Raw genomic sequence first — 13,629 nt, 5'->3', positions numbered from 1 at the left:
TATGAAATCTAAACGACAAGTATACGTGTCCAGACAAGAAAGCTCCAGCGTTCATGATTCAACAAGTTGGTGGTGGCTAAGTGACTCAGATATTAGAAAACCCTGTTGAGCTCATGTCTAACCACAAACAACCCATTACTGCACAACTTGTAGTATTTTTGTAAATTGGCCACATTCAAATATTTACCCGTCACTGTTTTGGTGTTATCTATCTTACGTATTGTTTACCAACTGTGGTCGTTGTTTTGAAACATAGCATTTGGAAATATATCATATGTTACCAAAACTCTAAATATATAAACACGTGACTGACCTTACAACTTGAAATACAAAAAAAGGAACAACATTTTGAGCCTGTCTCATACCTGTCCTTCATTTATAAAGATTTAAACAACCATGAAGTAGCCTTGAAAAGGAGAAATATGAATTTTCTGTCGCAATATCGGAGGAGAGGCACATAAAACATTTCGTGATCATATGCCACGATTTTTTTGAAATCTAGAACCATTATGACACCAGATATCAACTGTGTTGGATTGGAAAGATGTGGCACAGTTCATCAAAGCAAACACCGTACAATCGATCAAGACCATTAGATATTCTCACCTTGCATGCGTGACAGAAAAACGATCATATTGTATAAACAAGACCAGCCGTGTACAGGTCGGTTTTGGATAAAAAAAGATTCTATCCTTGTCGATGACCAAAACAAAAAAGACATATGAAGAAGGCGGTGAAATGCAAATAGAATTTACAACCTGTCATTTTCTTTGACGAGTGGCAATGCTCTGCTGTATCGGTAAATGTGGAATACAGACAGCCTATTGTATCTATGCCTGTTCAATTTTATATAAGTCAACCATTGAACATCGAAGATTCTAGCTTGATTGAAAGAAACCTTGATTTAATTTTCAGCAATAAACGTGATGAATTCAATTTTCGATTATAGGCTATGTATAGTATTTGATTATAACATTGAAGCAAACTCAATAGTCGAGTCACGTATCTTCAGAGATCCAAGTTAACATAAAATAGCAGAAATGTTTGAGCTGCCAAATACTTGACACTTGAGTCGAAGGTCAAACATCTTATTTTTCCCATCAGTCATGATCGTCGCAATCTTATCATGCATGCAAAAGTGTTATTATCTACATTTCTGCGGGCCCTCACACAACAAAAACCAATCGAGCGATCTGAAAAGCATTTAAAAGGATCATAGAATAGTCATAAAAGCAACTTTGCGAAGTTGTGAATAAATGGATACTTTTAAAAACCCCAAATCATGAATTTTAAGTTGACATCGAAAGAACCTCATTAAACACTTTGTGATCGTCCGCCTCAATTTTATTTTTGGAATTCCAGAATCCTAATGCCCTTCGCTATCTAGCTTTAGAAGTCTTTCTCCGGTAGCAACTATGTACGGCTTCACAAACGCAAAATATCATATGATTTATCGAGACTGTTTAGTATTCACAGTGTGCATGGGGAGACAAAGACGATAACAATATGTGAACAAAACTGCCCTGTATCAACTTTTTTTAGAACAAGTAAAGTTACTATTTACATCTATGACGAACAAAACAAAGTCAGAGGGCGATAAATTACTGAATGTTTTTTTCCATTTATCATTCTTCATGACGAGCCGTTTTGTTTTGGGTGTGGTCAAACGTAGACCAGCTCGTCTTCCTCAGTAGTGTTTCTCTAGGAATTCACAAAAACTTTCATCGACATGACGGAAAAAGTTTAAGGCATCGAGAGACAGCAAAAGTCTTTATCTTGCAATTTATGGGTTTAGGAAAATAAGTCGTATTTTGACATTTTGGACTATCCATTTCGTACGATGTAAGAAACCTACCATATGTATATCTCCGTAGAACCTTGAAACGAGCGAAAATGTATTTGAAAAACAAATCTTGAACCTCGTTCAATGATAGCATAAGCGAAGAAAACACCTAGTTTCTAATACTGATCAAAACTACACGGTTACAAGGTGACACTTAGGCTCTGCAACCCAGTTAATGGTGCAGAGAGGTTTTATTATACATTCACATCATTCATGATCAACGCTATGTGAATTCATGGTCAATTTTTAACATTATGTGAATTCATGGTCAATTTTCAACATTATGTGAATTCATGGTTAATTTTCAACATTATGTGAATTCGTGGTCGATTTTCAACATTATGTGAATTCATAATTAACTTTCAACATTATTTGAATTCATGGTTGATTTCAAATGTTGTGTGAGTTCATGCTTGATTTTCAAGGTCGTGAGAGTTCACGGCTAATGTCAGAGAGATTTTGTGACTTTGTGGATGATTTTCCAGGTGACGTATTAGTCCATAGCTGATTTTCAAGGAATCGTGACTCTATGTTGATTTTTGAAAGGTGTTTCATGATCAAAACTGCCACTTGTCCTATCAATTTGCTTTCGTCTAAGTAACTATGTTCAATATTTGAAAAAAAAACCCGGAATCTTTTCAAATCGAAATCATCTCAGAAATGTTAACATCGATATATATGGAATATATATATATATATATATATATATATATATATATATATATATATATATATATATATATATATATATATATATATATATATATATAGATATATATGGAATATGTGAGGTGTTGAAAGCCCAGTAACTTTTACATCTATTTTCTGTCTGTCATAGTATGACAAAGTCAATACAGAAAAATCTAACTAAAAATAACACTAGAATCAAGAATTAAAAAGGGTCGATGTTAGAGAGTGAGATTTATTACGTGCGTTCAGCGAGTTTTGGAGGGCACGCAACGGTAGTACGTTTGCAAAATCGCCGGTAGAGACAAAAGCCTGTTTGTTTTTATCCATACTGGTTTTTTTCTAGTTACCTTAAAAAGACGCAGAAAGTGGCAGGTAGATTAAATTACATCGGTAACCAAAGATTCTAGATTGCATACAATTTACTGAAATCGAATAATATGCTTCAGAGATAAGGCGTAGAATGTTAGATCTTTAGAGGGGTATCAGCCTTACTGCATTTTGCAAAAATAAGTGTCAAATGACACATTTCAGTTATTGATATGACCTGTCAACCTCGCTCTGGTTAGTATTTTCAACAGAACCTGTGTTATATTGTTAGTAAAGAAAAAATTGTGTTTAACCGTCAACAAGCCATCATGGTCTGGAACTTTTGTTAATTTTTTTTATTTTTATAGTGTGACCCATCAAAAACAGCAAAATTCGGTAAAATCGTGAAGGAGAACAACTTTAGGGTCGGGGATTTTAAGCAGGGTGGGTCGGGTTACCGGAAACACACCATACTTTTTTATTTTCCCTTAAGAGGTTAGTTTCTTTTGGGGGGGGGAGAGCTAAAATCAACTTAAGGTAATTCGCGCCGCGAAAGTGAGAGACTTGAACGTTGCTCAAACTTTCCTTGAAGAATTCTTGCAACCATTCTCTTTCAAAATCAAGAATAAAAATCGAGGGTCACCGTGCAAATTTTGGTAATAGGGAAACAAATAACTCAAGGACCACCGATATTTAAAATTCGAATGGCCGCCATCCGTGTGTTAACTCCATGGAGAAAAATAACATTTTCAAATTTCGAAAAACTAAGCCGGTGAAAATTTTTTTTACACCAAGAGCTTTAAAATGAATCCTCACAAGTGGTATATCAGAAAAGAATTGTAAAAGTTTGAGAGTCCAAATTTGTGTCCCCGAGGCGCATTCTACCTTAGATACCAACAAACCGATTATCAAAATTGAGATGACTGGTTCTTTAAGACTGTTTGATTTTTGACCATTTTCAGATTTTTTCGAGCTCACTTTCATGTGCTTTTGGGATTAATACGTTAGTTCCAATCAAACCCCATATATATGATTCCAGGTTTATCTTTATGCCAAGTATTTAAGTTATAAATGCAGCGATTGTGATTGTCAAGCGTTTGCAGTAGTCGGTCATACGTGCAGATAACTGACACGGTTTTTGTTTTTTCTCCACTGATCTATTCCAGTGACATAATTGAAATCATGATTATGGTTACATAGCGAAATTGGAGCTTATATATAGTATATGTATATACGCGGTTCGCGCATGTGAAATGACTCTGGTGCACAGTAAAATGCCATGCGCACTCCTACTCCACTAAATATAAATCTTCCCTTTCTATAACCAGATATGAACTGAATAGCTCACGTGTTTTACAACAGGTTCATTAATAGTAGTACGCTTCACAGAACAATAAGATATATGTTATCACTAAATGAAGCAGGTTTTTTTCAACATCGCACAGTACTCTCAGATTTTAATCACTAATTACAAAACTTTATTTAATATGCAAATGAGCTGTTAATTAACTTGACACTGCTCAATGCTTCATGGGACAATTAGATATCCATCAGATCAACATTTGTAGCACGTTTAATTTAATTTAATGCAGTAATTTTAGAGTAATGTCACTAATTACAAAGTTCATTAAATATGCAAATAATCCCTATATTAACTTGACACTGTTCAATGATTCATAGCACAATTAAATATTTATCAAATCAATATCTGTAGCACGTTTCACAAAATTTGGTGCCGTAATTTCAGAGTTATATACCTAATTACAAAGTTTATTAAATATGAAAATGAACCCTTCATTATCTTTACACTACTTAATGCTTTACAACACAGTTAGATAATTGTCAGATCAGTATCTGCAGCAGTTTTCATCACATTTGATGCAGTTATTTCAGAGTTATATGACTAATTATAAAACTTCATGAAATATGCAAATGAGATAATTATTAACTTGACACTGTTCAATGCTTCTCAGTACAATTGGATATTTATCAGATCAACATCTGTAGCAAGTTTCATCAAATTTAACGCTGTAATTTTGGAGTTATATCACTAATTACAAAGTTCATTAATATGCAAATAAACCCTTAATTAACTTCACAAAAGTAAATGCTCTACACCACAATTAGATATCTGTCGGATCAGTATCTGCAGCAGATTTCATAACATTTGGTGCAGTTATTTTGGAGTTATATCACTAATTACAAAACTTCATAAAATATGCAAATGACCTATTTGTTAACTTGACACTGCCAAATGCTTCTCAGTACAATTAGATATTTATCAAAACAATATCTGTACCCAATTTCAAAGACTGTTGTGCCGTAATTTCAGAGTTATATACCTAATTACAAAGTTCATTAAATATGCAAATGAACCTTTAATTAATTTCACACTACTGAATGCTTTACACTACAGTTAGATATGAGTCGGATCAGTATCTGCAGCAGATTTCATCACATTTGGTGAAGTTATATCGAAGTTATTACCAATTACAAAACTTCATAAAATATGCAAATGACCTATTAACTTGACACTGTCCAATGCTTCTAAGTATAATTAGATATATATCAGATCAATATTTGTTGCAAGTATCATCAAGTTTGGTGCAGGAATTTCAGAGTTATCTCTGAGTTATCGTGTAAACAGACAGACAGACACACACACGGACAGACAGACAGACATTGCTATGACAATAGCCCACGTGTTTACACACGTGAGCTAACAATGTGTAGAAAAAACATGCACATGACAGTCCTCTCAAATTATTAGTGTATCTGTCAGAATATATGCATGTCACTTCCGTCACTCTGCAACCTGAAGTTGATCTATTGTTTAAATGGTTTGTGAAGTTGTTTCAAAAGTGTGCTGCTTAAATACACATGTTGCATCATCGCAGTAAAAGTCACAAAGATAGCATCAGAACTCTTAAAATAAACAACAGGAGAGATACGAAAAAAGTCAAGTGGACAGACACTCAGAATAATTGTGTTATCTCAATTTGATTCGTTTCTAGTCTTTTGGGAATAACTTTTGAGATATTCGCCCTGCCTAACTAAAGGGGAGATCATCCAAGTTGGGTATCTGCCTGTATGTAACGTTTTCTTTTTTGTGCAGCCCATACAAGTTATTATAACTTAGTACGTTACATTGTAAAAACCAATTCAGTTGAGTGTTTAGATAGACCACACAACAGAGGTACGGAATTACTTTCGAGCTGGTTAGATTTAAACAGAGACTCAGTGCAGCGAACTTTACAATCTCGTGAGCCTACTTGGCATTTTGAACTGAAATGCTTTACAGTAAATAGTGTGTTGGAAGTCATGCTACAGTGAGAAACTGTAAGGCTTCACTGATTAGAACTCATCAGGGAAGCATATGCTATATATTACGTAAAGTGTTACAAAGGAGAGCTGGCAGGCGGCAAAATTGCTTGAAGTTATTCTAAGGTGATCCCTCCTGAGGTCTGACGATGCATCCCTATAGACGTGACAAATTTGATTTCAAATCACAGACTTCCTGACATTTGACCGTAAAAGGGAAACACTGTAATTTCATACACAATTATGTATCTTCTGAGATGAGAACCAAGTTGTTACAAAAAAATTGGTATGTCAATTTAGATTTCAGTCATGCATGACCTCTTATTACGTGACTAAGTCATTGTTAAGGCTTTTGTGGAAGACTTTCTTGTAATAGAAGTTTACAAGAAATAGAAAGTCCACTTGCTATTAAAAACTATTGGCTTGATGACATTTTAAAATAAAGTGAACGTTTGCATGTGCCGAATGCTTCTCCGTCAAGGATATGGGGTCTTAATCTTATTTCAACGATAATGATATCTCACGTTGGAATCACAATGACTGACGTCCTCGCAGTAAAATGTGGCAGTATGGGTAATAAAGGTATTGCGACAAGTGTTAATCAAGGGACACGCGGAAAGTCCGATTCTCAGGATTCTGTCTCTTCAGGTTTCAAAATGACACAGCCTCCAATGTAATGGACCATGGTGACCCAGATTTCTCGGCAACCTGTCACTGGCCTCAAGTCTTTGATTTAAACTTTTACTACCTTAATCGAGGCGAAATTTTCAGCTTTAATAATGTCGGAGGGTAGTCTAGCCAATAACGGGTCCTTTGATTTGTTGATTTAATTTCAACAAAGTAATGCTCCAGGCATACATTCTGCTCATCAATCATCGATGTTGTCATCTTCTTTCATATTAAAAGCCTTCTAGTTTGTCCATGGAACGGGTTATTAAAAGTTTATTAGAGCAGGCTAATTCCATGTGCCGTTTTCCCGCCACATTTTTTACTTCAGAAAGTGATTATGCACATCATTGCGACAGCCTGACAGATGCAAACATATCAATTAATTAGTTAAGTTACAGCGAAATATCTTACATTGACTATCTACCTTCCTTTCTCTTTTTACGGCTTTTTGAACTGACAATAGCTGTCTAAAAAGTCAAAACCAAAATATTCTAAACATTGTGAAAGAGTCAAAAGGTCTGACTCTTTATTTCAGACACCCTTAGCTGATCTTGCATCAAACTTCAGAATTTTGTTTTATGAACATAGTTAATCAAACGGTTAAATGGTGTTAAACATTGCTGTTAACCTTTGCTTTTGAAATTTCAACAGTTCCATAGGAATGCCTATAAATTAAATGAAGGGTGACCGTATCCAATCGACCGTTTTACACAAATTTCTGAAAAAGCACTTGCAATTTTATTAATATCGTATTCCTTACAGATCCAATAAAAATGCATTAAGCTAACAATGTCTGTTAAACGGAAGCACTTACATGGATTTGGTCGTAGAGGGTGAGTTTTAAAGAATCTATAGTTTGGAAGAGCTTTTCGTGTACTCTTTGTTGACTTTATAGGAAAATATTTCAACCTTGGCTAGAGCAGGATGGAGACTGCGCAGTAAGTTAAAAGCAGTGTGAATAGTTCTACTCAGTAACTCAGCCGTATTTCTGTCATGAAACCATATGTTTTCATTTGAAAAGGTCAAAAACAAAGAATATGGCCGAAATAACAAACATGAACAAAGTCTATCGAAAGCTGTATGACTTTTACGGGATGTTTGGTCTTAGAATGAATGTAAGCTAGATGTGGTTTATGTAACATATACAAGTTTTTGTTTCTGTCATAAATTAAGCTTGACCATGTACAGGGACTGGATCTGACGATCAACTGTGAAAGCGTTGGTAAGCTCTATATCACGTAAAATATCATTGAAATACTGTGTTACTTATGTAGAAAATTTAAAAAATGAAGCCTATAAACTCAATGAATTTATTGTTTCATTGTATGTCATTCCTCCCCAAAAATACAAAAAACAAGGTTGTTTCTGCCATGGTTAGGGACTGGTCAGTTTCTTCGGCCTGGGGGGGGGCGGTGGATTCATGGGGGGGTCACCCTGTTTTTGACTTTGGTGATAGGGGGGGTCACCATGTTTTTGAAATGCCCAATAGGGGGGTCAGTGTGTTTTTGAATTTCGACACAGGCTCATCATTGCCTAAAATGCATCATGTCAGCCACAAATTTCATCCAGTTGCATTTTTCGGCGTGCCCTTCGGGCATGTAACTTTAATAATCAGACATATTTTTCAGCACGCCCAACTTTAACATATCAGGCATACATATATCAGAGATATACGTATGTTCAATATTTTTCAGCGTGCTCTTCAAGCGCATTACTTTAATATATCAGACATTTTTCAGCACACCCTTCCTGTGCATTACTTTAATATACAAGACATATATATCAGAGATATCAGGATGTTTCACATTTTTCTCCGCGCCCTTCGGGCGCCATAAATCAGAGATATATGCCAGGGATATCTTGATGTTTGCTAAGTGAAAGTGTACTATTATGAAATCTGCATTTCATATGAAAAGCATGACAAATTCCTGATACTTTTCTGTTCTCTCTATGAGAATTCAGTATGAGAAAGCAACATGCACAAATATCAATGTTACAAGAAAAGGTCATCTCAGACTCTGCACACATCAGATTTGGCTAAAATGCCTCTCTATGGTTCCTCAGGAGATTTAATTGGATGGCTGGCAAGTCTTAACACCCATCAAAGTTTTTGATTTACTGCTTTTTCCTGTTTGATATTAATAATTGACATCCATTTCTGTACAACAGTTCAGGACATCTGGTTAAGCATAGAAAGTGTGAAATACATTCACAGCTCATTCAAAATGTACTGTATTCAAACTTTAAGATTGACACTTTGAAATTCCTATCTTACAACTGACATGCCAACAATTTCATTAAAACACAGAATGACTTAAAATATAAATGTATGTAAAATATAACATATATATATATATATATATATATATATATATATATATATATATATATATTTACATATATATATATATATATATATATATATATATATATATATATTACAGTATTATATTATTACATATTACAGTTGTCGCGTGTGGGGGGGGTCACCCTGTTTTCAAAATTTGGAACAGGGGGGTCACCCTGTTTTCAAAATTTGGAATAGGGGGGGGGGGTCAGCCACTTTTTGACATCGGCAAAAAATAATCCACCGGCCCCCCCAGGCCGAAGAAACTGACCAGTCCCTTAAGTGATGAAATATTTAACGATATAAGAATGACTCTGGTGATAGCCGCGTAGAGTTCAATGCAGAGTAACAATAACATTACCTGAACAAACAAAGAGAAAACATGAGTAACCTACATGCATGCATGCATCCTTGTACCAGGTTTGAAAGGAATTGGCTCAGGCATGTCTAAGATATCTGAGTGGACGGACGGACAGGTGGGCGCATTGACTGACGGATCCCAATCTATCAGTTCCCCGGAGTTCATCAGTGGGGACTAATAACCTGAATGCGTCGAATAGCGATTGAATAGCAATAAAATGTTATCCTTGTCGCTCTGATGGATGCGTTTCGAAAGACTGAGTCAAAATGTATGCCTGTCTGCCATTTACGCTTGGCTATCCATACATAACTCTACACACAATACGTTACAACATAAGATTCAGACCGCCGAACAGGCATGACAGAAAATGTAAATGATATCAGGAATTGTGATCCAAGGTTTCTGTAAACAGTACGAGCTAGCCTGACAGTTGGAATTGATAATACAAAAGCTTTGCAAATTAAGTTGTTTGCGTATTGAAAACTGTGTACGCACTTTACAAGTTCATGCCAAAACCATCGAGAAACGGTACAAAACACGATAGCTTTCCTGAAGCCGGTATACGTTTCTTCTAACACCAATTCACAATCAGACTTTTGCCGATCTGCTTCAGCTGACTGATCATGGCAGAAACCATGACGTGAATATACTACCTTTCCGATCAACGCTTTACCGAGAAAGGGATTTGCACAGTTCGACTACAGTTGACACTGGCTGAAATATGAAAGCTTCGGACAGATTAAGAATACACATAGAAGATTTAACATAACATTAAACACAAATACAACATTTATGAAGCTTTCTGCATGGGTGAAATTTTGTTATTTGCAGATTGTAAGTTATTTTGGTTGAAATTGTGACATAAAAGATAAAACTGAATAAATTATTTACAGTCAGAGAAGCAGCACCTGTCATGTCTGTATGCAAATTAATAAGTGTGAAAATGGATGATCGTTAAACGCTTCATATTTCGCCCATAATATCGCATTGTTTCATCGATCCCCATAGTAGTCATAGTTGGGCTGCTTCTCTCGAACGTTGTGAAAAGACAGTTTTCTCAAAACTCCATGAACACCAACATGGCACCATTTGGTGGCTTAATAAAAAATAGTGGGGTATTTATTTTTCTCTCTTCATGTCCATATTATCGATCTTGTAAAGTAAACAAAAAGCATTAAAAGACAAGAAAAACTAGGACACAGTCGAGAAAATTCTTCAGAACTTAACAAAATTATATGACAAAGACCAAATCGGAAACGTCGAATATAAATCCGTACACTTGTTTGAAGCAAATGCCAGATGAAGAACATCAATATCGCTGACGGGGATTCTGCACATCGCATCATAGCTAAACTACCTTTCACAATTAATGGACTATCCTAAACTCGCAGCACTGAAGCGTATAACCTAAGGGGATGTCAGTAAAAGAGGTTGATTAGCTGTAAAGGGTATTGCATGTTGTTCTGTACAACGAGTTCTCCTTGATGCCGACGAGGTAAAAACACAGCACTGAATCCCTATCCGGTGACGCAAAGGCCATCGATCGTACTGTATACCTGTATGACGTTATATCCAACATGTATTTCAAATGGCGTGTGCCCGGGCTCATCATTCTATTAGCTATTCTCCTTCAACAGACCGTTGCTAATGAAAGGTGGGTAGCAAGGTATTCTTTTAACATTTAAATGGAACATTTATACTACATCACCAGCGCTCTCCTTCCAAAAGTGTGAGGTCAAAGAATGAATGTTCTCGAAATTATGAGCCGAGAGAAGTATGTATGTACGTATGTGTGTGTGTGTGTGATAGAATGTGATAACCGCGCGCCTCAAACAACTACGTACACCCAGAGAGAGAGAGAGAGAGAGAGAGAGAGAGAGAGAGAGAAGAGAGAGAGAGAGAGAGGAGAGAGAGAGAGAGGGTGTGGGGGAGGAGGGAGAGGTAGACAGACAGACAGACAGACAGAGACATAATTCAGACTCATAATTGCCTCGCTGCCACATATATATATATATGTGTGTGTGTGTATGTATACGTATAAATGTATATGTAAACACACAGACAATATATGTATATATATATATATATATATATATATATATATATATATATATATATATATATATATATATATATATATATATATATATATATGAAAATAACATTGCGATAACACCTGGGCCGTAGTCCAATCAGGTCAGTAGTTGTGAAAGCTCATTAGCATATGTTTCAAGTAGCTTTATCGTGTCGTTGCTTTCATTACTGCAATATGTTAGTGAGTGTAAGAGTGTAAGCTTACTTGTCAACTTTTCTGTCAGTGTCTGTACAGCTCTGTATTGATACAAACTTGTTTCTCACATTTAATCAAATATCAGCGGCTTTGTCTCTTTCAAATATGGAGTGAAAACTAGTGCCAGGAGAAACTAAGAAAATACAAAAATTGCTACGCTTGAGACAATTCAAATTATTTTTTGTTTTTGGTATGGTTCAGCATATATCTCTCGTATATATCTCAACCACGCTCGTTTACGGTTACTTCATGCATTACGACTTCCTGCAGGCCCCTTGTATCTGAAATCAGTTTGAGTAGGAGATATTCCCCGAGGAAGACACATGAAATCCAGCCTTGAAGAGGTACAAAGCAGGGTTAGGGTTCATTTTAAAGTGAGCGGTAATCAGAAACATATTATTATTAAATTCTACCCAAAAAGGAATAAGGTAACGAAAAGACTCAGTCTTTCCTTTCAGTAGTGTAGACTAAACGACGGAACATTTACTGCAGACCATTCACAGACAGCATCAATCATGTTACAAGGTGAACAGTAGTTACAATCTGATCTGTCGAAACGCTGACAAAGGCATCGCTTTTTCTGACAAAGTAAGCTCTCTTGTTACAAAATGACAACTTAAAATCCAATGTTCACATATGATGAAAGAAAGAAACAATGCATAAAATCAAGCGAAGATGGATTAAGAAAATACCTCATTTTTTACAAGTTTTCGCAATGTTAACATCACCACGTTTTTTGCACAAAAGCAAAATTTCTAAAAAAGATTAGTTTCAGTTGTCCATATGGTGGTAACCTGCTGGTCTCGAAGCGTTTGCACAGTGTAGGGAAAAAAGCCATTGTAATGAACATTGAGGGATAATATAGCAAGGCGTTATACCTTAATATTGTACGGTCTTACAGTATGATTTAATCGCGGCGTATCATTATCTTTGCCCTATCATTCGACCTCTGCAACTATTAATAGAAATAATCTATTCTATCAACGATAACGGGTATAGCAGCTGCCAAATTACAGCAAAAATAATTACCAGATCCTGCAAGAATTTGTGTTCGCGTTGTTGAAGATAATTTTTAGACAAAGACAGCACGTCGAAATATTATATGTTCAATGTGTTGTCGAAATATCGAGTAGAACTCCACTCGTTGCCTGGTTCCATGTATTACACAGGCGTCTTTTATGGAGACTTTTGGTTCCTGCTTTTAAGCCGAAAAAATACCTACCAATCGATAAAAGATGTTAAAATACTATTTTTTAAGATATATTTCCACTCAGGCACATGAATTTTATTAAACCCTAAGGCCCACTTGCACCAATGTGATGTTCAGTTTAGCTCTGCTATATTGGTATCTCTCTTTGCGTCTAGTGCATTCCAACGTTATAGTCATCGTCACACCGTATGCAATTACCTAGAGATCTTCGGTCATACCCGTAATTCGATGGTATGTTTACATTCGATTTCCATACCTCTGTTTTAGTTGATGAGAAATACTCTGTTTAAGTTGATGGGACATGTAATGGCTGCAGGTCAATCTCACAAAGGGAAACACACAGTGTATTTTCGTGTGTTCTGTGCGTGTCGGTCGACGTGTGCAGGCAGGTTTTTTAATCATAGCCGCATCTATGAAACTGTGGAAGTGTGAAACACAATGTAAACCTTGATGAACACAAGACAAGCAAGAGTTTTACAGAGAAAAAGACCTAAATGTGACACGTAAATACATTGATGCGCTGGTTTAAAAAAATTGATCCCAATGCACATTGCAAATGATCTAGTTCGTTAAGGGCACATTTCGCCATGGT

At 35.8% G+C, this 13,629-nt stretch overlaps 1 protein-coding gene across 2 annotated transcripts in view; it reads left to right on the top strand.

The window, feature by feature from the left end:
- Positions 1-10,929: 10,929 nt before the first annotated feature.
- LOC139121554 (glycine receptor subunit alphaZ1-like) overlaps positions 10,930-13,629 on the top strand; it is a 74,190-nt gene continuing 71,490 nt past the window's right edge. Inside the window, exon 1 of one of the 2 annotated variants that reach the window (XM_070686556.1) lies at positions 10,930-11,191. In XM_070686556.1, the coding sequence (XP_070542657.1) occupies positions 11,115-11,191 (77 nt within the window). In that variant the 5' untranslated portion in view covers positions 10,930-11,114. The remainder of the gene's footprint in view (positions 11,192-13,629) is intronic. The other variant, XR_011549316.1, reaches the window with a different exon arrangement.

The sequence above is a fragment of the Ptychodera flava genome, chromosome 21 (assembly GCF_041260155.1).
Source record: "Ptychodera flava strain L36383 chromosome 21, AS_Pfla_20210202, whole genome shotgun sequence".
NCBI classification, from domain to species: Eukaryota; Metazoa; Hemichordata; class Enteropneusta; family Ptychoderidae; genus Ptychodera; species Ptychodera flava.
The sequence above is the reverse complement of the archived record's forward strand: the minus strand, read 5'-3'. Positions and strand labels throughout refer to the sequence as shown.